This window comes from Carassius auratus, chromosome 35 (genome assembly GCF_003368295.1).
Source record: "Carassius auratus strain Wakin chromosome 35, ASM336829v1, whole genome shotgun sequence".
In the NCBI taxonomy this organism is placed as follows: Eukaryota; Metazoa; Chordata; class Actinopteri; order Cypriniformes; family Cyprinidae; genus Carassius; species Carassius auratus.
In genome coordinates this window covers 6583806-6608993 of record NC_039277.1, presented here as the reverse complement: position 1 = coordinate 6608993, position 25188 = coordinate 6583806, and the positions used below count along the sequence as shown (strand labels likewise).

General features: G+C 36.2%; 1 protein-coding gene across 2 annotated transcripts in view; it reads right to left on the bottom strand.

Moving 5' to 3' along the window:
- Positions 1 to 228: 228 nt before the first annotated feature.
- kcnip1b (Kv channel interacting protein 1 b) overlaps positions 229 to 25188 on the bottom strand; it is a 36842-nt gene continuing 11882 nt past the window's right edge. Inside the window, exons 1-8 of one of the 2 annotated variants that reach the window (XM_026219556.1) lie at positions 12044 to 12294; positions 3482 to 3606; positions 2680 to 2749; positions 2495 to 2565; positions 2259 to 2366; positions 2076 to 2180; positions 1647 to 1709; positions 230 to 1313 (exon numbers count right to left, since the gene is read on the bottom strand). In XM_026219556.1, the coding sequence (XP_026075341.1) occupies positions 1266 to 1313; positions 1647 to 1709; positions 2076 to 2180; positions 2259 to 2366; positions 2495 to 2565; positions 2680 to 2749; positions 3482 to 3606; positions 12044 to 12101 (648 nt within the window). In that variant the 5' untranslated portion in view covers positions 12102 to 12294 and the 3' untranslated portion in view covers positions 230 to 1265. Of the gene's footprint in view, positions 1314 to 1646; positions 1710 to 2075; positions 2181 to 2258; positions 2367 to 2494; positions 2566 to 2679; positions 2750 to 3481; positions 3607 to 12043; positions 12295 to 25188 lie in introns of those variants that run through there. The other variant, XM_026219555.1, reaches the window with a different exon arrangement.

Here is a 25188-nt window from a genome sequence, read left to right as displayed (position 1 = left end):
ATATATATTTCTTCTGTTGTCTCTGAAGCAAGTTGTGAAACATTTTAATAAAACGTTTACATAAATGATTAACATTAAACAAAATGAATTTGAAATGTCAATCAATAAATTATAATAATTCACAATAAAGTGGTGCCCTTCATATACTCTACCAGCACCTAGGGAAAATAATAACCCTAACGAATGACCCCAAATCTTCAGAGTATACACAATAAAATAAGAAAACACAACTGAATGTTATTCCACAAATGTTTTTAATCGGTTTTGACTGAGATATGAATTGCACAGCATATTTCTAATACTTTGTTTTCACAGTTTATATCTGCCTCATCGGACATTTCTTCATGTGGCACCATACTTGCAAGTATATAAATAGCTTATATGTCTTCCGACTGACACCGACCCATAAATCATTATTTTTCCTTTTCCTTTCTTCTATTTGTCCTTCTTGAAAGTATGCAGAGGTATCTGGGGACAGAAGGGTATCCAGGGACTAGATTGTCATTTGTTGGGTTTGAATACAGTTGTTATTTAGTAGTTTCCTAAATATTCCTGACTTACTTCCATACTTAGACACACAGACTTTTACCTTCTGTCCCACCTTATTCATTCAGATTTGGTGGGCAAAAATGGCTTGGAAAGTACTGAAATGTACATTAAGCGGTTGGACTGGAAACAGCAATTGCTAATAAACAACGGTTACAACACAAGACAATCAACATTCAATTAAGTATCCTTTAAACCCAATGTCATAAATAAATACATCATAAAATTATTATTATTATTTTATTTTTTTGAAGGCCAGCATTATTTTCAAGCAACTCATGGGGAACAAATCTGCTGGCTTTTCTCATGCAAGCTCTTTTGGCAAAGAACGCAAGGTTGTATTTCCTCCTGAATGCAGTTCCAGTACAACAAATGTAGAGTCCTGAGATCTAGGGTCAAGCAAATGAAAAAAGCTTGAGTGGCTTTCTTTTTCGTATAGGGAAGACAGACGTTGACCATCACCACCCACTAAGGAAATGCCTTTCAAACATATTATTCCATGGCTGGATTAAAGTGGATTCTGTGATGGCAATTTCCCACAACACCAGCAAGAAAAAACATGGAATATGTTACAAAAACTGAACAGAGAGAGAAAAACAAAGCAGACTCTCATCCCTCTCTGGCCATCATTCCCCCAGAACTCAGTTCAGTGAAATATAGCAAATATATATTTAAACGTAAAATCCCTCTTGCATTCTTGAGTGTTCTTTTCTTCTTCTCTACATCACATTTTCAAAGAGCTGTATGGATCTCATCATGTTTTCATCCTGGTGAAAAAAAATAAGAATTTTTTAGATGTAATTCATTAGTTTGACCACACTGCGGCAGTATAACGTTTTCATACTTGATCCTATTATATGACAACATTGCAGAGGACTCTTTCTTTCTTTCTTTCTTTCTTTCTTTCTTTCTTTCTTTCTTTCGTTTATAATCATACAGTATGTGGCTTTTTCAAGTAGGCTAACTAATGCTGTTTTTGAGCCATGAGTCATTTTGCAAGTTTAAGATTACTATTCTAGCAGAAATAAATGTCAAATAGTGACCGGATGCCATAAGAATAAGGCAGAGATAAATAAATTCCAGCATGTGTATGAACAAACCTCCTGACAGGCAAGGACGAACTCTTCTAATGTTACAACTCCATCTTTGTTTTTGTCCATTTTCTGTAGGAGAGAGAAAATTGATTAGGGTTGCGCTTTATTTTTTTTGTCTGTAAAAATCACACATGGATAATTGCTATGGAGGAATGTAACATAAGTAAATATGTTATCGTAAGCAAATGATTTATCACAAAATTAAAAGAAATGTATAAATCAATAAACATAAGTATATTTTAAACCACATTATAATAACACATTCAACACAATAACACATTATAATAACACCAATTTAATTGAGTATAATGGAAATAGTGTGTGTGTGTGTGTGTGTGAGAGAGAGTTAATTTTCTATTTTTATTTTTTTCATTTTGTTGCAAAACTTAAACTTTTATTTAACATGAAGTAAATAATTAATTCCTAAATACTGACCTCAAAGAAGGCATCCACATGCTGTTTTGGTACATCCCCTTTTAGAGCCGGATACGTGTACTTCCCCATCATGTCATAGATGGCCCTCACTATCTCTGTCATTTCCTGGGAGGTACATGAAGACTGAGTGGGTTGTTGAATTAAGTTGTGTTAATTATTGCTGCCTATTTAAATATGATATACCTCCTTATTGATAAGTCCATCTTTGTTAATGTCATAGAGATGAAACGTCCATTCTAGTTTCTCTCTGACCGTCCCCCGCAGTAGTGTAGATAGTCCCATCACAAAGTCCTGAGAGAGAGAGACAGAAAATAAATCCTGTGTGTAATGTCACTAATATATATATATATATATATATATATATATATATATATATATATATATATATATATTGCCAGAACAGCACATTGTTCATATACCTCAAACTTTATGGATCCATTATTTCTGGTGTCAAACGCATTGAAGAGATAATGTGCATATGTGCTGGCATCTGGTACAGCAATGACAACAGATGGAAGCATTAAACACTTTAATTCTCTAAAATGTAGCTGTTGTACTTTAAAGAATCATGTCATATTTAAGGATTTCTCTTTTTTTTAAGTACCTCCATGTGGAAAAAACTGTGCATAAATGTGTTTAAATGTCTCCTCATTCACCACTCCACTTGGACACTCCTGAAAGGAAAAGAAAACGTATTATTAAAATTATAAACATATTATTGACTTGAGACTGAGTCTTGCACATGCAAATATGATATAATAAATGAAGCGCCACAGGCCCTTAGTAGATATAACTGGATTAGTTAAATAATAAAATAGAATATTTTTATTATAATTATAAATGTGATCTTTATACATTTATTATTATTACACATTTAAAAAATACAAAAAAACAACAACAACAAAAAACACCTGCAGTTATGTAACAGATTTTATTTTCATGAGAATGGTGAAAAATATGATGGGCTTCAATGCTTGAACAAAAAAGGGTTGAGAAACATTGCCATAAAATACTACACAGTGTTTTTGGTGAAGCTTTTTAACAGATTTATGTGGGTTGTCAAGCCTTACTGTTTATGTGTGTTTAATAGAGTGTGAATGCTGGTATTGTGAAATAGCTGACTGTTGCTTGAGGCTAGCACACAGTGATTAGTGACACGTTGGATAATGCATAGAGGAATAATAAGAGCTTTCAAGACAGATGAGACACAGCAAACAGAACCACGGGGACAGTATATGCAGATGAGATGTGATGATTCATAAGAGAAGTTATTGAGGCACAAGGATGCATTGCATAAACACTATAAGCTTCTTATCAGATTCCAAAATGTGTCAAAAGATATTTGTGTAAAGTAAATGTGCAGATGTGGGAGTGATGCAAAGGATGAGAAATACCGCGCAGCATACATTTTTGAAGCCTCTGTAAAGAACTTGTAGCTCTTGTTTGGTGAAGTTTGTCTGCGCCTCAAGCTGCTCAAGACCCTCCGGCCGATGGGAGACCATTGTCATCTCTAATTCATCATCTATATTATCTAGAGAGAAAAAGAAAGCAACGTCAGTTTCAGGCTGAGAAATGACCACTGCTTGCTCAGAAGTTGCTCTTTCACTGTACAGTAAATAAAAACTTATTCTCGGATGCTCCTCCTCAAGTTTCTTAAGAGAAATTATTTTTACACATTAACCTTAATAGTTTTCCTTTTCTTACACCTCTGGGTCAAATTATGCATATGACATTGCTTTCCAATGCTACGCAGATGATATGCAATTATATGTCCCAATAAAGCATGGTGCCACGGATACATCCTGTATCATGTCCTACTTCACCAAGATTTGATTTAAACAAAAAAAAATCTGAAATTAAATGACTCCAAATCAGAGGTGCTTATACAGTAATTACCCCATGGTGCTATATAAATACATAAATAAATAACCCTGAAAATGACTGGCCTTTAAAAAAAAATACTTGTTTGTGGGTAATTTTACCAATGTTCACTCAAAAGTACATACTACTCAATAAAAAAAAGAAAAAAAAGAAAAGTATTTTCACACAATTTTTTTTCTTTCTTTTTTTTTTTTGTATGCCAGTCATTTCCTAAGTGTTGGAAAGAATCCTCATGCTAACTGGCTGCCACCTCTGTAAATATGCCAGTAGCGTAGTGTTGTTTGATGAATATTAAACAACGGAACACTTTGTGCTTTACAACTGGAGACAACGGGAGAATCAGCAGCTGCAAGGATAAATAAGCAGAAAAAGCCAAAAAAAGAAAAAAAAAAAAAATGGGCATAAACATTGAAAAACTATAAATACAAATTAGAAAGATCACAGAGAAAATCCTTAGTAATGCATAGTAACACATTTTACATTATAATATAATCTAATTTGCATCAAATTCAGAGACCATCATGCTGCTCCACATTCATAGATGACAGTACAATGTCTAAAGGTGTGGTCAGAAATTTGCAGGTGAAAAAGGTCCATTGTCTATAGTCAATAGGGTATTAATGTATGAAGCACAGGTCACACAAAAGTCACTTTCAAACAAAGAAGCTTTCAGTTGGTCAGCATGAGAATCCATGTGACCATCCTGAACCTGATGCAAAATCTGCTGCTAAATCATTTACTCTCAGACAAAATTCCTGATTGTGTGGATTCCTAATGAAAGGATTTTCCCCTTCAAAATGCGTTGAACAACCATAAATTTGACCGCATAATAAAATTCTTCTCAGTGCAGCTGGTGAGATTATGGAAGCATGAATGTCAGTGGTGATTAGAAACACACACCGTTTCCCTTTGCAAAACCAGAAACTGTACTCGGGGCAAACCCACAATGTACACCTCCACTTCAAAGACTTTCACTTTGGTAGGAAAGAAACTTGGATGACATGTGTTTCGAGATGCACACACACACACACACACACAGGCTCACACCTGTGCACTCGCCCCCTGCAGGCCTTGCTTCTGCTGCTGCTGTGTCAGCTCCTGCATAATGATTGGTTGTGGGCAGAGAGGCAGATGGGGTGATGGGGGAAATCAGTAGAATGAATGAAAATGGCCATGGGTGGCTTGAGGGAAGTCCTTCATCTTTCTCAAAACACTGGAGAGCCATTGCATCTCAATATAAATGCTCCAGCCCTTTATAAATGCCCTGGTTTTCATACAACCTCCCATATATCCTCTAACACACATGTGCATATATACCCATAAACATAACGGGTAAAGGTTTATAATATTCGAGATGTTAAAATACTTTCTCATTTTGTTACATTGATTAAGTGTGCAGAGGGAACTATAAGAAAGCTATCCGTAGGCTCATTTCCCTGAAGAGTATGATCATAGTGCAGCTTTCAAAAGCTTGATTCGTTTGAGGAATTGATTGTGTCACCTTTGACTCTACCAATATTGTGACTTTGGGGTGTGTGTGGCTACCTATAAAAGATTGGCTGCTAATGTTAGGGGCGTGTGCCTAAATTAATGAGGGATTTGGACCATATTGTGGTTAAACCATTTGTTGGTGAAAAGATTGAACTATTTTGAATTAAACTTTCAATGCCAAACTATTACCTCAAATTTCCCCTTGCAATCAACATATGGTCACATCAGCTTTATGATGTATAGCAGAGCCAGCAAAACAACTCTCAGCCACTAATGAGTTTTATTCATTCTTTATTTCCTATAGTGCTCAGCATTTTCTGAAGACACAAAAACACCAACACAGTCACACAAGAAGATAAAGAATGATCTCATTAGCCATTTCCGGATTTTATGGAAAACAACAGATTTCGTCATGTTTAGCAGATTTTCCCAGCTAAAGACCTGCTTAGTATGAATGTCTGGGGTCCTATCAGGCTGTCTTATGCTGGTTGGTAATTTGTGGCTGAGAAACCATTATGCTTTTCATCAGCAAAATTTCACCCGCATGATATTTCTGGTGAAACTGATTGACAATGCAGGTTTGTAGATTTTGGACATCAGCTTTCAAAATACAACATGCACTACTATTAAAAAGTTGATATTTAAAGGTGCTATATGCAAAAATTGAGGTAAAAATATCCATAACATGACCTATACGCATCAAAAGAATGAGAAGAAATAAGGGCGATGATGTCATAAAAAAAATGTCAAGTTATAGTGCTGCAGAGATATCAACCTTAATTAGCATTAGCATTACTAGCCCCGGCCCGACAGGTGTCGTAATACCAGTTTCGGCCATGGGAGGCGGTATGCGAGCAACATAACCACCAGCCACCATGCAATACACGAATAACTCGAACGGCTTGTGGGCGTGTACTTGAACCTGATATCAATCATGTGGAAAGTACAGCTCCCTACTTCATTTCAGTCCAGGGAAGAGAGAGAAATGATGTCTCAAGCCCTTGGCAAGAGACCCCTACCACCACCACCACCCGCTACAGGGAAAAAACCGCGCTCGGAATCACAAATCAAATCCGATAAGAAAAGGAGCCGAACCAGAGTAAACATCGGCACTGCTTTCAATTGCTGGAGACAACTGATGGACCATAAAGAAATGAGGCTCGACTCCGAACTTGCAACATTTCTAACAGTAAGTTAGATGCTGTTAGTATTTCGCTAGAAGTTTGTTTTATATGTTTGTGTTTTTGTTTTTGGGAAGTTATAACATAGCAATGTATCGAAGGCTGTTCGATAAACGTGCTAATGTTAGCGATGGCTAACCGTAGCTGCATTTGATAATTAGCTAGCTATAACTTAACATTACCCATTTTATTATATCATAACTAACCTGCTCTGTCTAGTATGTTGGTCTCCGTGTCCTCTTTGATTCTTGGTTTTTCTGTGCGTGAAAAAATTGATGTGTGGCGTGAAAGTGTGTGAAAAGAGTCAATTGCGTGTGTCTCACGCTGAATGCTTGAGAGTTGGCACATTATTTCCCAAGCAGAATAAAGGACAGGTTGATTATTGCTGTTTAGCGTTTGTATTAATCTATGATGTGTCCCTGTTTGCGCACAGGGACATAAAAAATAAATTAAAAGTGATACGTGGACTAAGGTGTCTGAGATTGTTCATTTTAAGTAAAAGATCCTAATATTTCGTCCACAACAATATTTAATGAGGTTAACTTATAACTCCTTGTGGTTAGTCTGCACGAGATCAACAAGCTTGTTTGCTTTGCGGCCGCTTTAAATACAAAATAAGCATTCGATCTATGTTAGATCATCTGAGCGCTCACAAATCTTTCTGCAGCGTCATGAGCAGAGCGGCAAGAGCGATTTCTGACGCTCTCGACGCCGGCGGTGTGAACCATAGACAGTAAAAGAAATGGACACAGCGACCCCATTGGAACTCAATTGAGACAAAGTGAAGCCCATTTTTAGCGTTTTTTAGCACTTCCGTTTCTGACGCGCAGACTCAAACGAAGCTTGACGACGTCAGCAACCTGTCTGACAGATGTAAATCTTCTAAGTAGCTGTGTGTGCAAACTGCCATTGTTAATCTTGCAGAGACGGCGAGCTTGAGCGGGGAGTTCTTTGGCGTGAGTGAGCAGGAGTAAGTATTCTGATTAATTATTTTGTATAGTATTTTAAAATGTAACGCCAGTACGCAATATTAAGTTAAATGCCTGAGAGATTCTCCTCCTGTCTGTACGGTAATGCGACAGAGAGTCGAGTGGTTATGACGCAATCGTTAGCCTATTTTTTACAAAAACTGTTTATATGGGGCCATAATGTAACATAGAAGGTAATGGAGCCCTTTATACATTGTCGTGTATCTTTAGAAATAAATAATGGACAAACGGAGTCTTTATACGCCTCAGATGTAAAGTTATTCGCTGTCAAAGTGACGCCAAAATGAATGGGAGTCAATGGGAATGCTAACGCAAGTGAAGTTCTGCTAAAAGATGGCAGCCCCCACCCGACTTCAACTTCCGGTCGAGTTCCTTGCCGCATGGTGTGAACGCACAGTTAGGCTTCGGCTATGGCTGTAGTGTTGTTGTGAAAGTAGGGGCGGAGCATAGAGACTATGTCGTTTCTCGTTTGTTACTCTAGAGTAGACCAATTCACTTTATTGAGGCATACTGCCCCCATCTGTTATGGAATGTGGAGTATGACTTGATTTTTTTTTTTTTTTTTGCCAAACATTACAGATGGCACCTTTAAAGAAAAGTAAAACATTTATTCAGCAAGGTCCCATTTAATTGATCTTGATTTGCTTTAAAATCATACCAAGTAATGCTGGGCATTTTATTAATCAAAGATTTCTGAAAAAAAGTACATTTTCTACTAAAATATTAAGCAGCACAACTGTTTTCACCATAATAATATAAAACGTTTATTAAGCATCACACTTTGATCATGTAACTCAGGCTGGAGTAATTGCTGGTGAAAATTCAGCTTTGACATCACAGGAATAAAACATGTTATAAAAAACATTGAAATGCAAAGTAGGTAATTTAATTTGTAATAATATTGATGTATTGACTATAAAATTAATATTTTACAGTTATGTTAAAATAGTGCATTAATTGTATAGACTGTTTTATTAATGAGTTTAATAGCTGCTGGTCACTATTTGCTTTCATTGTATTGAAAAGAGCAACAATATAATTCTGATAAGCATCTTATTTTGTGTTCCACAGATAAAGGGAAGTAACACAGGTTTAGAACAACATGAAGGTGAGTAAATGATGACACAAATTCTTTCAAAACATCACTGTAATGCCATCTAAAACACAACTCTCCACAGTCAAATATCAGTGTTTTCTTCATTTCTTCAGATTCTACAACATCCTCCTTATTTCTTGGCCAGTTCTGCTTCAGTCTTAATCTCTGTCAGACAAATCAAACAAATTCTGTCTCTTTGGAAAGACTGCAAACCATTTTAACCAGCTTGACAAAATAAGCTGAACTGAATTACAACAACAAAGCAAACTGCATCCATTAGCAATGTATTTTGAACAACTCCCAGATATTGTATGATCTGTCTGATAACTGTGATGAGAATGTAATGGATAGATCTCACTGGAATGACTAGAAGAGATGCTTCTGCTAATGCAAGAACTCAACAGGGCAGCAACCTCATCTCATCACTCTTAATTATCACCTCTCTCACAGATTTAATGTTCTTTTTAACACATACAAACTGATGTTATAGTGAGAATGAAAAGGGAAGGTGAGAGAAAATGATGGGGAACACACCTAAGAAAGTAGTTTTAATTATCAGAAGGAGAAGGATTATGATAAGGATCATTAGAGAATGGAGAAGTAAAATGTCATTACATAAAAAAAAAAAAAAAAATTAACTGGTAGAGTGGAAGAGTAACAGAGCACATCATGCTGAAACTATCTCCTTCCATCTATTTCTATCTCTTCCTCTTTAATGCTTAAAAAAGCTACAAAATCCTTGAAAACAGCGGAAGTAGGAACACACTAAAATTAACTTTAAAGACACATCCTCTATTTAAACAGCTATTAGTGCCATTAGACTGCTTCCTCTAGCACAGAGATGGAGGAAAGTCAAAAAACAACAGCACACGTCTTCTTGTCAGTCTTTTCTTTACAGATTTAAAAACTGAGATTGATTATGTACCTACTGAACTCATTAGGAAAATCACTGCAGATTAAATGTGTTAGCTAGATGCAATTGCAGTACAGTTTCTGACTAGTTATTGCTTAAATTAAAAATCATTTTAGCTCTTGTAAGATTCATGTATTCAACTATTATTTTGCTTCCTCTGATGTTATTATCAGTGCAGAGATCACCGATTGAAATGTAGCTGGATTTAATGGCACACTTTAACATTGGTTGAAATGAAAACCAGTAATTATGACTGGAGAGTGTTTTATTTAGTTTTATTTTCTAGTTATGTATCTATTTATACATATTTTTAATGAGCCGAGTATAAACAATCAGGTCGAGTTTATCAATGTTACTACCATTTATTCTCAGTAAAAGACAAGTAGAAGAAAATAATAAATTGCAGTTCAGCACCACCATGGCAGTACGTATAAGAAGACCGTGTCATTCGAAGCCAGCCCTTGACGTCAAACTCAACAATCTATATCCTTCTAAAACGTAGTTTACCAAAGCAAGCCGCCCACATTTAACCACAGGGAGTACTTGACCTCAGTGATCTGATAGATTTATAGGGGAAGATGTCAGAGAGCAGCGACAAATTGCAAGGAAATAGTTAAACAGCAGGATGAATATTCATGAGCAGCTGCTGTAAGGCAGTGCAGATCACTTGTTACTACAGCTCTAAACTCTGCTCTCATTAGGACTGGGGTTGGGACTGGAGTCACACTCCACACATATAGAGCTGAGAATCCAAGCAAAGGCCTCCAGACCAGTTAAACGTCTTGGATCACTGATCTTTGAATGGTGAAATGGTTTGCTTGGAGCCTAATGTCTCAAAGCATTTGTCATACGGTAAACTGTTTGGCTGGAGCAAAGGGAACAGAAGACCATCTGCCAGATGGCAGAAATTTATTACGTAATTTAATTTTGCTTTAGACAATTTTAGGAGATTGTAGAAGAATAATTCACCCCCGAAATTGCATTTCTGTTCATTCAAATAATTTACTCTTCTTACTCTTCTTCGCAAGTGATTGTGCAGAATTTAAATTCATGAGAATTCAATTCATGATTATAAATCAGAACTGAATTGATTGCAGAAGGTTGAATAGAAATGACATGAAGTGGAATTTACTGAAAAATTATCAAAAGGCAGGTAATGCATTTCAGAGAAATGTGTTTACATTTTATCTAAATAAGTTACATTTATTGTTCTATCATTTCCTCCGTCTGGAAGCTTTAAAACACTTTCAAGTCTTGGCTTTTAGTTAACAATTATTTTATATCTGTACTTCAAATTATTATTAATTCATTTTTTTTTTGCTTTAATATTTGAATTTATATTAAAATGCTTTCAGGTTCATCGTATGGACACTTCTTATTTATGGAGCAGCTTTTTAGTTTTTGGAGCTGCTCACCAGCATTGTATGTAAAAGAGCAGCTTGGACATTTTACAATATATATATATATATATATATATATATATATATATATATATATATATATATATATATATATATATATATATATATATATATATTTTTTTTTTTTTTTTTTTTTTGCGTTTCACAAAAGAACATTTCAATGACATAAAGGTGAAATATAAAATTGAAATAATTTTTGGAAGAATTATTATTTAGCTCTTCATAAATTAGGTATTCTGTAAATAAATAATAATAATGCAATAATTTATATTTAAATGTATAAGCAGGACAGAGTTCCAGTGTTTTTTAGATTGTCCCTTCAATTTGAAATGCTGATGGCCTCTAATTTAGTGCTTGACTGAATGAATAAATGCTCAAATGTAATCATGAATAAACGTGTGATATGTGAATGGATCGAGAACAGTAGCAGTGCTGTATAATATTCCTGTGTATAATGCTGCCCTTGCTTCATGTCGATCAGAACATTCCATCATCTGCTGTGCCAAGCATTAGAAAGCTGTCTCCATGACAACTACACCATGGCGCATGTGAACAGTAAGAAGGCTGATATGTGAGCAGAGTGTTAAAACACCCGCTCACGTACAAACATGCCACACACACCCACACTGTCGATGATGTTTATCTGCGAGGGATGAGGTTAAACCATCATTTGTAAACAGCAGACCGTGATGTGTTGCCTGTCAACTGCATATCTTCTCAACCTCGCATCCGTTCTATCCTCTCTCAGCTCTTTAGTTTAACATTGTCTGTACATATATCTCATCTTTTTTTAAGTGTTATCTGTCTTTGAACACAAATAGGACACTCATTCTTTTCTCTAAGAGCTCTTTCAGTGACTAAGTTAGCCAGTGTATAATTGATTTCTGTGTTGTTATTGATTCTTCAAAACTCTTCCAGTCTTTCTCCATTGCAGAACCATTTAACAATAATGCATTGTTGAGTACTATTTGGATAATCTGCCATTAGTTAACATACCTCTGGATGGCTGTCTTTGTCTTGTCTGCAAAGTCAATGTGCCCACTACTGCTCCCATGTTGTCACTGCAGAGACACGCGTGCTCAAGCTAATAAGCGTTGAGTCTGCCAGTCTTTGTTTCTTTATTGAAGCCCCTGCTCTTGTTTTCCTCTCCACTCTCCTCTAACTTCTCAGCGAATAAAGACAAGCTGGAATTTTCTTGCTAAAAGCATATGGTTCCTTCCTTGATGCCCCTCCCACAAATTTCTCTCTCTCTCTCTCTCTTCATTTCTCTTTCTTTGGCTTATGCTCTTGCTGTTTCTCCATGGTCCCGTTTGTTATTCAGTGTCAGGAACTGTTGCTGTGCAGCCGGATCAACATGATGGGAAACAGTAAGGAAATGTATAGGATGAAATGCTCCTCTCTGTGTTGTACGCACACACACACACACACACACACACACACACAAACACACACGCACACACACACAAGCAGATCTGCTCCTTATGGAATTGCAAATTTCCAAACAAACTGAATATAGCAAGATGGATAGTGACTTTAGTTCACACTCTGCTGCTCTTAAATGCACAGGCATTTGTTGTTCTATCATGGTGGTGATGTTCAACTGATTTTTGTTGTTCTTATATTAGACAAATTATGTTTTGTGTCCTCTAACCCAGGGATAGGTAACGTCGGTCCTGGAGTGCTGATGCCAAACTCTACAGGACAGCAGGACCAACGTTGCCTATCCCTGCTCTAACCTTACACCTAAACCTCATTTTAAAGGGATCATTCACTCAAGAATGACCATTATTTAATACTCACACGTGTGGGGTTTTTTTTTTCTGTAAAAACAAAAAACAAAAGATCATTTGAAGAATGTGTTTTTGTTTATACAAAGAAATAAAAATCCTGTTCAGTTTATAGTAAAATAGCTATGGTTGCCAGAAATTGACCCTAAAAATTTAGTGATGTTTAGCATATATTAGGGTGTAATATTGGTGCCTTTCTATGTTATAATCATATATCTCACAAACAATACAATATTAGGTAAAACAATATTACAAACAATAAATATTAAGTAAAAAATTGAAAATGTCACAAAACTGAACAAAAAGTAAGAAAATGTTAATTTTTTAAATTTGAATGCCCTTTTACTGTTTTTCACCATATATTATATGGTAATTAAAAATAAATAAATAAATAAATTGTGAAAAACATATATTTTATAGTTTTGTACTGTAAAATAACATATTATTTTACAGTAATATTACATATAACCAATACAGTTAATATGTACAATTAACTAATTAACAGGTTTTTATTGTAGCATTGTTAGCCTTTTTCTGTAGAAAGATTACAAACGTTTTTCAGTGTACCACTTGCTGGTCACCCAGTGCTGATGATTTTACTACATTTGTTTACACATTTAGTCCCCATATTGCAGGCGAAACCTAATCTAGATACGTCAAATGAGCTGTGATCTGACTGTGAGTGGTTTGTTTCACCTTCCACTGTTCATTTCCAGTTATAGGCCTTTGTGCGTGTGTTTGTTCGAAATTTAGTGACTCAGATAAGAATGTTTCATGGATCAAGTACTCTAAATTTGAGTTTGTGCACTGTACATATACCATTTTAATGCTTTATAAGTGACCCATACTCTTGTTTGTTTATGTATTCTCTCTCATTAGTGGGGAACTGACCCCACAAACTTTTCAGATTAAAGAGATGGAAACAGAGATCAAGTAAACAGAAAGGGGAAACAGAAAGAAAAACAGCGGAAAACATATTGCCGTCGGTAGATGTCTGAGTGTCAAAACAGCAGGTCTGAAACCTTATTAATAATCCAAGAAAGATGAGACTTCAGACGGACGAGCTTTGGGCTCAGAGTGTGGAGAGAAGTTGGAGGTAATGAGTAATTACATAATATCAACCCGCACTGCTCTGTGTTACGCAAATCCAGCAGGACTGACCTGAATATCAGGCCAAGATATCCAGCAATCTGCACTTCATCACTACAACCCGGTCTGCACAAAACACAACCCCCTGAAGTTGAACCATCTGCTTTACACGGGATAAAGATGTTGGTATCAACATTCAAATTTCCTCAGAACACATTTTTTTTTTTTTTTGTTGATGTAAGACGTTTGTAATGCTTTTCTCACTTTGGCATTCGTCCTTGGAAGAGAAACAATGATATCCAGCAAACGACTGGCATGCATGAAATCCACGCAGGCAGGTGTAAGCCTCTTTTCTTGCTCAGTCTGCGTTAGACGTTGCTTTGCAGACGCCTCACTGAATCTGCTAATGCATCTGGGAGATGGTTACAGATGATTGACTTACATTTGAAAAAATATTCAGCGGTTTGAATGACAGCCTGAAACCTTGTGTCACTGAGAACCTATAGTCATGGTGATATTTTTGAATAAAGTTTTGCAACTTTGGTACAGGAAGAAATGGCATAACAGAATTGTAACAGCAGTGCGGTAATCCAACATACATTTGGATTATGTATGTTGGGATTTATTAAAAATTAATCTCTTCTATTCCTGTGTGTGCAGATCGCCATTGTTTCTGCACAGCATTTCTTAACAAATATATATATAATATTTTGCAGTGTTGTAATTGTATTTTTTAAGCTGCTGATCTTTTGATATTTTGAAAAAAAAAAAATACGGAAAACTTTCAACTTTTATAAAAAGTATGAGTTGAAAATGTTAACATATATTAATATTGACATTAACATTAACATATATTAATATTTAAATATTAACATAACTATTATTTGTTATAATATTGTTTTGTTTTTATAGTGCTTAGCATGGTAGCTTAAAATTAATAAAATACAACCAATATAAACCATGCATATAAATTGATTAAAGCATGTGGAATTACATATAATTTGGGTTTGTTTATGCTAATCATTTATTTCTCAAGTATTGATCACATAATTTAATTTAATTTAATTTAATTTAATTTAATTTAATTTAATTTAATTTAATTTAATTTAATTTAATTTAATTTAATTTAATTTAATTTAATTTAATTTAATTTAATTTAATTTAATTTAATTTTTCTTGTACCATGGCATGAATAACTAATTAGACTTCAGGTTTTCACTATTTGAAAGCTTTATTTATTTATTGTTTAGTAACTTGTTTTGTGAAATATGGAATTCATTTTGTAATGCCCTCTTTTATGCAAAAAAACAAAATTGTATTACCCGCTAATTGTTAAAATTATCATGCCTTGTGTGTCAATTATTGAGCTCTTTGTGTTGTTTTGATTAGAATAGTCTTTAACCAATGATTAGACATAAGTCTTCCACATCACTAAGCTGTTTGCAAGGCATCTAAAAGGAAAGTCCACCATGTACAGCTATTACTAAGTGAGTTAAACCTGTGAGTTCAAACAAATTCACAAATACAAATCTAGTAATGAAACAGTACAGCTGCTGGGCTTTATATGCCATTCCTAGAGATACACTTGAGTTCAAACTGAAATCTCCTAGTTATCATCCTCATATTTGTTTTATCCCCAACTCATGGACCTGAAGCAATGCTCTTCAGAAATACAGAAGAATTTCTAACCCGTCAGGGCTGAGTGCCAAAGCCGACACACAGTTTGTATCTCTAGTTATAAACTCAAAGGCAACTCCTGTAACTCCTGGGGATTTTAGTGAAGACTTCAAACAAGCTTTCTGTCTTCCTGCCCAGAACTCGTAATCCTCTTGGCTCCATAATCTTTCTTCAGGTCTCCCGTGTGTATATATGTGTGCACATGAAATATGGCTCCCTCTTTTGCTCTTATAAGCGAGTAAAAACACATGCCACCACATGTGAGTGCGGTGGTGTTGATGTTGTGTTGATTTGTTGCAGTATTGTTTTAGCATATTCTGTAGCACATAAAAGCTGTGGAGAATCAGAAATTGTACATTTGCATGGAGTACACGTTAATTAACCTTCAAGGCATAAATAATCACTAACAAACCGCCTTCTCTTTTTCCTCTATTTATGCATTTTCTTATCACATACTTGCAGCCTGATCGTTCCACTTTTCAAATCCTTCAAATTGCCTCCTCCGTGCTCTCAGCTCTAACTCTGAGCGTTACAGGAGGTAATAATTTTGGAATAAATGGGCATGTAATACTTTCATAACCCATTATGCCTTTTATGGAGCCCATGCTAGCATATGCCAACACATTCGTTTCATCCTTCGCACATCCACATTTACTTTATCTAAACTAAATTACAGGCTAATTAACATGTTTGTTAGCCCTTTGAGATATAAACTCTGGCATTTATTGAAATTGATAAAAAATATTCTCTCTATGAACAGTTTTTTCCTTTGTAACACAACCCCAAGATAAGTTTTTCCTGTTTTAGCCAACTTCAAGTGGCATTCTGTTGCAATTTTGCTGTCCAAATGTTCTAGGTTAAAGACACACCTAGAGACATTCGATTTACACAATAAGCAGAACAAGAGTGATTATATTATATATTAAATAATATATTCTAATTATCTTGATCTTCTCATCTACTCGTCCATCACTCCTTCATTCTCACCAAAAACAGCCTAACTTTACAAAAAAGTATTAATGAAAGCATTTAAAGCTGGATTATATGTAAATTGGATCCTACCTGTTCTGAAGGTGACCTGTTTGGTGTGCATAGAGAAGGTCCCGAACACTACACCCATCTTCAATAGAGTTCTTCACTTTTTCCAGTTTCCTCACTTTAGATCTTGGCTTGAAAGAAGCACTGGTCCCTGTCTTTATCTCTTGATGTTTCAACTCTCTTTTACTCTCAGGTTTGCTGGTTACTAGCTCTTGCTCTTTCTCGCTCTCTTTCCTTTGCGTTCTGCCTGTCTATCATGTGGACTCTGAAGGCTTCTCATCATTTCCTGAGCTTTTATTGGGGGATGAGAGGGACATGGAAAGAGAGGGAGGGAGAGGGAGAGGGATGGTGAGTGGTTCATTTAGTCGAGAATGAGGGAGTGATAAAACTGCGTAGTTAATAGGTCTATCCAGTGGTGTAAGAGCAGACTCGTGAAAACAATATCAGACTTGGTATAGCAGGTATAAAAAGAAGATCTTCTTCAGCCAGAGATTTTAAAAGTGAAGTGTTATTCTGTGGCATTAGCATCATTGAAGATAAAAATAAGACATGATTTCCAAACAGGTTTCCTAAACATTATCTACTATTGGTTGATCAAACATTTTGCCCCACCCCAAATTCATATGCAGGTGCATATATGCACGGGAAGTTTGGGGGCCTACCGAGCTGGGGGAACTTTTAATTGAAATGAGCGAATGTCCAATGAAGAGATGGTGAGTTTTGCAACATTTACTCAGAAAACAAAATTGTGTTTGCATTCAGTAGCCTATATGGCAGCATAAAATAAAAAAACAAAATAAAAATAAGATTAACGTCATATTATTTTAAGAATAAAGTAAAAATTACCATAGTAAAATCATGTAATATTGTGCGCAGTTAATGTGAAAATTTCACCTATAGGCCTACTCCTTCAAAAAAAAAAAAAAAAAAAAAAAAAACTGTGGCATCTGTCATTCTTTTGACTTTTTAAAAAACTCTGATTAATCGATTTATGGGACATTAGTTTGTATTAAATTGTTTTTTTGTTGTTGTTGTTTTTTTCAACATGGATTCAAATATTCATGTTTATTTCACTAAAGAGGAAAATATCATTAATTCATGCAGCTTGAACTGAGGCAAAATATTTCACACATTAAAAAGCGTAAAAACACGTTTATTGTTTGATGTTTAAAGACTGAGACTTTGTAGTGTAAAAGCACAAAGTTGCTTTTTTTGAATATAGGCCCAGGGCTGAATTGCTACACCACTGGCCTGTCATCAATTATTCCTTATTTAACCTGTCTCATCTCAATTTGCAAGCTTGCCCCGTGGCTCGTGTTGGTGGTCTTCCATGCAGTTTAAACAAAATAATGTATTTACAAATACTATTCTAAATGTTGAGAAATTAAGAATTAAGTGGTTTAAAAAATAAATTATACCTATTTGAACACTCTCTGCATTTGATTAAAGCGCAAATGGAAAGCAAAACAAAACCCCGGCCACAAATTAGAAATACAAAACGAGGATTTGTAAAGAAAAATGTCTTTCAATATAAGCCAATAGGACAAAGGAATTATTTTGCCAAACAAGTCTTTTTTCTTGGGAGAGTATCATATTCCCAGTGGAGCTTACACCTACGTCCTATGTCTCTCATGAACATACGACAGTTAGCGGAAGCTAGAGATTAAGATTCATAAAGTTGTAAATATGGATATTTTTCTTACAGAAACACATCACTTCACTTCAGAAGGCTTTTATTAACCCTTCGGTGCAGTGTGGACTTCTTTTATAATGGATGGATGCAATTTTTTGGACTCCCATCAAACCCATTATAATGCATGGATTAGCCTGAACATTATTTAATGTAACTCTGATTGTATTCATCTGAAAGAAGAATGCCATATACACCTAGGATGGCTTAAGAGTGAGTAAATAATTTTTGGGTGAAGGCTGCACTACATATGCTCAGAAGTGTGTGTAAAAAGCCAGGCTAAATTATTGCTGCCCTGACCCACCTTCATCACTAGTATTAAATTACTTTATAAAGGTTCATTTGCTGTGTAAATGAGTTTATGCCAACTCTAAGCAGCATCAAACAGTCTGTGTAAAGCCACTTTCAGAGGAGCTTCTGCACCACCTTTGCAGTGTAAATTCTGTATAATATGATGATTTGGTGCTCAAGAAACATTTCGTTTTATTATCAATCAATCAATCAATCAATCAAACTTTATTTCTATAGCCCTTTACAGCAGCCACAAGGTGTCCAAAGTGCTTCACATTAGATACAAATAACACATCATTTGAACACAATATTCGAATAGAGTAGAAAAATACAATGTTACAATGTTACACCGCTACTGCGTATCAAATGCCAATTTAAACAAATACGTTTTAAGTTTAGTTTTAAAAAGTACAATGTCTGTTTCAGTGCGCATGTCAGGGGGGAGCGTGTTCCAAAGCTTAGGGCCAGCAACAGCAAAGGCCCTATCACCCCACTGTTTATGCTTCGACTTAGGGACCTGTAAAGTGCATTGATCAGAAGATCGCAAGCGCCGATTTTGTCCACCCAGAGTTAAAAGCTCAGACAAGTACTCAGGGGCTAGCCCATTTAGAGCTTTAAAAACAAACAATAAAATCTTAAAATCAATCCTAAAACGCACTGGAAGCCAGTGGAGAGTAGCTAAAACCGGAGTAATGTGTGCTCTTCTAGGAGTACTGGTTAAAAAGCGAGCAGCAGCATTTTGTACAAGTTGCAGACGGGAAAGAGATGTTTGACTCAGACCGACATAAAGAGCATTGCAATAATCAAGCCTTGAACTAATAAAGGCATGTAAAGCTTTTTCCAAATCGTGCCTTGTAAGAAAAGGCTTAACTTTACTAAGCAAACGAAGTTGGAAGAAGCTCATTTTTACTACATTGCTAATCTGTGTATCAAATTTCATGCTGCAATCGAAAGTCACGCCCAAATTCCTGACAGTTTGTTTGGCACATGGAGTCAAAGCTCCCAAACTTAAACTTGAATTTGCTGACATGCATCTTGTATTGAAAACAATGCATTCAGTTTTATCTTCGTTTAAAGTAAGGAAATTGCGAGAAAGCCACAGCTTAATTTGATTAATGCAATTTTGCAAGCGGTTTAATGCGACACTGTCATTTGATTTTAAAGGCAGGTAAATCTGCAGATCATCTGCATAACAATGAAATGACAGATTATGCTTGTTTATTATAGCCCCTAGTGGCAACATATATAAAGAAAACAGGGTGGGGCCCAGAATTGAACCTTGGGGCACACCACAATAGAGGGGGGCGGACGATGATGAGCAATCTCCCATTGTAACAGCAAAACTCCTATTTGTTAAATATGACCTGAACCATTTAAGTGCGGAGCCTTGAATGCCTACACAATGCTCAAGACGTGCAAGAAGAATTGAATGGTCCACTGTATAAAATGCTGCCGTTAAATCCAGGAGCACTAATACAGTAGGGTCCCCTGAATCTACGGATAGTGCTATATCGTTTTGAACCCTTAACAGTGCCGATTCAGTGCTATGACGTGATCTAAAACCAGATTGAAACTTCTCAAACACAGAATTATGTTGTAGAAAAGCTTGTAACTGATTAAAAACAAGCTTTTCTAACACTTTCGAAATGAAAGACAGATGTGAGACTGGTCTAAAATTCGACAAAACATTAGGATCAAGATTTGTTTTTTTAAGCAGGGGGCTAACCACAGCATGTTTAAATGCATCCGGGACTGAGCCAGAACTGAGACAAGAATTTAAAAACGTGAGTAAACTCGGCCCAACAGTGCTAAAAACTTCTTTGAGCAACCAGCCAGGAACAATATCTAAACTACAACTGGTAGGTTTCATATGGTGTACAACCTGAGAGAGCAACGACAAAGAGATAGGTGTAAATTCCCCAAAAACAGCATAGTGCAAAGGATCATCAGGCACAAACTCACTAAGATCAACACTGGCATTTTGCCTAACTGAAGCTACTTTATCAACAAAGTAACATAAAAACTTTTCACACATACTGGTTGAAGACTCTGTCAAAGCTAACGTACGTGGATTTAAAACAGAGCTTATAGTGTTAAATAAGACCTTAGGTACATGACAGCTATTAGATATGACAGATGAGAGATAATCCATCTTTGCCATCTTTACTGCCCTCTGATACTCTACAAGACTATCCCTTAACATTCCCAAAGAAACTTGCAATTTGTCCTTCTTCCACTTCCTTTCAGCTTGTCTGCAATGTTGCCTACTGGCTCTTGTGTTGTCATTTAACCAGGGATCCGGTTTAGGTTTAATAGACTTAAGCCGGTAAGGGGCAACTGTATCTAGAATTTCTACAGTTGTTGAATAGAAAGCAGAGAGAAGGTTATCTGAGGACGATGGAAGAACCATACCGTTTTTGGCATAAAACTGAGAGTCCAAGAACATCGAAGCAAACTCTCCTGCTGAAGAGGGTGTGAAACAACGACGCTTAGAAACTGAAAGTACAAGTTTAGGAGGTTGTGGAACAGTGATCTCAAATTTAATGGGAAAGTGATCTGAAAAACCTGATTCTAATATTTCTGTGACTGAAACTGAAAGACCAAGGGAAATAATAAGATCCAAGGTATGGCCTAGATTATGTGTTGGCCTGTTTACACATTGGTTAAGCCCAAAAGAGTTTATCACATTTTTAAAATCATTAGCAAAGGCATTTAAGGGGCAACAAACATGAATGTTGAAGTCCCCACAAATCAGGAGCTTATCAAATTTAGGAATTACATCAGCCAAAAACTCAGAAAATTCACAGATAAAATCTTTGCTGGGTTTAGGTGGACGATAAATGACAGCAAATAAAACAGGTGAATTCAGGTCAACCACTAACAATTGTAGCTCAAAACTAGCATAACAGTAAGCAGGTAATAATCTGCATCTATAATCGTCCTTAAAAAGAGAAGCCAAACCGCCACCTCGACCTGAAGCTCGCGGAGTATTAAAAAAAGAGCAACCGGGTGGGAGGAGCTCCGTAAAAGCACCATTTTCCCCTGGTTTCAGCCAGGTCTCAGTCAGCATAAAAAAGTCAAGATTATTTATCATAAAAAAATCATTAAGGATAAACGTCTTATTCGTGACTGATCTGGTATTGACCAATGCCATACGAAACAAACACGGTCCAGTTTTTTGTGACTCCCGGCTAAGGGGGCGGAGATTCCCGAGCACGCAGCCACGTTCGGAAAGTCTCACCGTCCGGCAGCGAGAACGCAGGCGCCCAGAGTCACAAGGATCCGCAACAGGCCGCAGCCACCGATAACAACATGCCAACGATCGCCGCCCCCCGCAGCCGGCAAACTCCGCTGGAAGCCATCCCCAGGAACGGTCCGGATTGCACACGGAGACTGAATCCAGTCTCCCCCTGCTATTATCAATCTTGAAAACAGTTGTACTGCTTAATACTTTTGCAAAAATAAATGACAAATAGAAGGTTTAAAAGAACAGCATTTTGATTTACTTAATGTGTCCTTGTTGAATAAAATAATTTATTAGAATTAATAAGTATTAATAAAAATATAAACACACACACACACAAAAGTCTTACAGACCATGAACTTTTTAATGGTGAAAGTTGTTGATTTAAATGTATGTTATTAATTATTGCATTGATTCATATTTATCTCTACATATGTTCATGTTGAAGTGTTAAATATTTTTAAGATATAAATTTGACTGAACGGTTTTCTCGCTCAAATACACGGGTTTATGGGCTCTCTCAGTGGTCAGAGTGTCGCAGTGTGAGGATTAAGATAATCACTTTAACCAAAGAGCTTTCGCTCGCTTTCTAGAACATGCTGGACTCTTATCTATCTGGGCCACTTAAACATTGATATCTTTTAGCGCAGCACTCCATATTGACTCATTCACACACAGAGGGAAAAGACTAGAGATTCAATTACCCCCTGCTATTAAAATACAAGTGTTTGGGCTATTAAAAAGAGAGCTTTAAAAGCATAAAATCCTTGGGCTGGAAACAACTCTGGATAAACACAAAGCAGAGCTGAAGCATGTGTTCAAGAGGGGGAGTGAAAAACAGAAAAAAAGGCTTAGAAGAGGATAGAAAGAACAGGGATGATGTGAGGACGGCAAGGAATTGTGAGGACGAGGCTTGTATCCTTGATTTTCACAAATCTCTCTTCTCTTCTGTCATTCCTCTCTGCGTGCGGAGGCAATGTGTGACAGACAGATAGAAGTGGATGAACGTGAAGCAAAAGAAAAAGGAAATAGTGGGAAATACTGATGGGAAAGAAAGATTGAGCTGCTGCTTTTGAGTAAAGCCTTGTTCTGTCAAGAGCTGATCACTGAAACACATCTCAGAAATGTGCTTGCACATCATTCCATATCCTTTCATCTGCCATTCACATTCTTCTTATTCTTTACTTTCTTAATCTTCAACCCAAACGTCCCAATTTCCACCTGGCCTGCTACACATTTTTGTACCCCTTTTTTTAAAGGGTAATAAGATCAGTATCAAGGCCTGTTCACAGCAAGACTAATGTTTGGTGTGAAAATTCGGTCCAATTTTCACACAGAATTTGTCACCTGCTTGTCGCTGAGAATAAAGTGAAACCGTATGTTTTCAAACAGCCGATCAGATTTTTCTATTTGTTACTGTGTTTATCAAATAACACCAGAGACTAGAGCCAGTTCCGGATTCTTCCTCTGCTATTTACTGCTGCATAGTTTTTTCTGTAACAGGAGCAGTTTGTGACAAAAAGTGCACATTTTATTGGTTTGCCAGTTCTTCGCAGTTGAAAAGAGTTTAGAATACATAAAAATAATTCTGTCACATTGATGTCATGCGAATGTTTGTGTTTTTGTGAGTCGTTCTCACAAAAGTGTCTGTTGTGACACTGCAAATCTCATTATGAACTTTCTTTAAAAAATAAATAAATAATAATAATAACAATTATAATATATATATATATATATATATATATATATATAGTAATTTTTTTTTTTTTCTGAAATCCAATACTATTCACATTACTTTTATAGCACTAAACTCTTTCTGTATGGTAATTGTATCATTTATTTCAATTTGTATTTCTCCTAAGGATTAGATAAAACATCTGAGCCAGAATCGATACTTAAATGAAACATTACTGATTACTCGATTAAGTCTCCTAAGCTGTGAAAGAGCAACCTCTTAGTTGCAGGCAAATTTTCCTCTGGGTATCTATGTGCTATACTCCACACTGTAACACTAACAAGAAAGAAAAGAGTTAAAGCACTGTACCAGCTTGATGTTGTTAAACTGAGGTTATTTAGCTCATTATATATTTTACAAAGCTAATGTATCAGTCGCTCGACAGCGGCAGCTGCAGCTCACAGTATGTGAGTTACTGCCTGGGGTAGATCATCAGCCTGTGCCCCCTCATATACCCACAGTTCACAGTCAGCTTCTGCTTCAGGCCTGCTGTTGACTGTATAAACACAGTCCCTCGTGACCACGTAAGGACTGCAGTATGATTTGCAAGTGTGATGCGATTACAAATGCTACAAATACATGACATGCTGTTTATGCTATGGAAAAATCTACTTACGGACCTGAATATCCCATTGTGGAGAGTTTTTCAGGTTTCTTACTTTAAGTCATTTTCTCTATGAATAGCTGTTACACATTTTTGCCTTGTAGGCAATTTGTTGAGGCTGTTGGCTTCAGATATATTTTCCTTGTCATATCTAATTTTGCCAGCCACATTCGGAATGCTTACAGAGGCATTACATGTGGCCTATTATGCAAAAATCACTTTGAAAATGTGTTTGAGCACAGTTTTGTGGTAAAATAGTAAAAATCCACCCATTCATTTTTTATTAATCCCAATAAATCATAAACAGTCATTCCAAACAAGCGGTTCCAAATTTCTCCATATATTAACTTCATACTAGGGAAAAGTCCAACCCATTTGTGATGATCTCTGCCGTATTAGCATAGACCCAGCCCTGAGTGAGAAACAGCAGTCCACCATTACTGTTTTCTTGCTGTAGCTGCTGGAGATACAATAGCAGCACCAAAGAGGTATTAAAAGTGTCATGTGATGGGGTGCATCAACAAACATTTTTGTAAAAAAACAAAAACAAAAAAACATGTAAGTCCTGTATGTTTGTGCTAATCATTTTATGCCAGAATGCATCAAAATGAGGGTCAGTTCAGCGCCGGAGTTCAGCACGTGAATGTCAGCTCCAAAGTAAGCATCACCCCTCATTTGTTGTTTTCCGGAAGAGCTTCTTGGCACTTTTTTAAGGATAATGTCTCTGCCTGTTTCCACTGATGCTGCCTTCACGTGCTACCAGAATGATCGTCAATAGGAATAAAAATAGAAATGAGGTAGTTAAAAAATGCATATGAAAGCAATATGAAGTCGACCACTTGAATTTGTCAAGCTCGTAATCTGATGGAATCAGATTATTTTTATCACGCCGTGCTCCCAGTCCGTGTAATTCATAAACACACATTATCAGATTGCATGGTATATCTATGTGAAGGTACAAAATATAAGCCAGTTCAATGTGCACA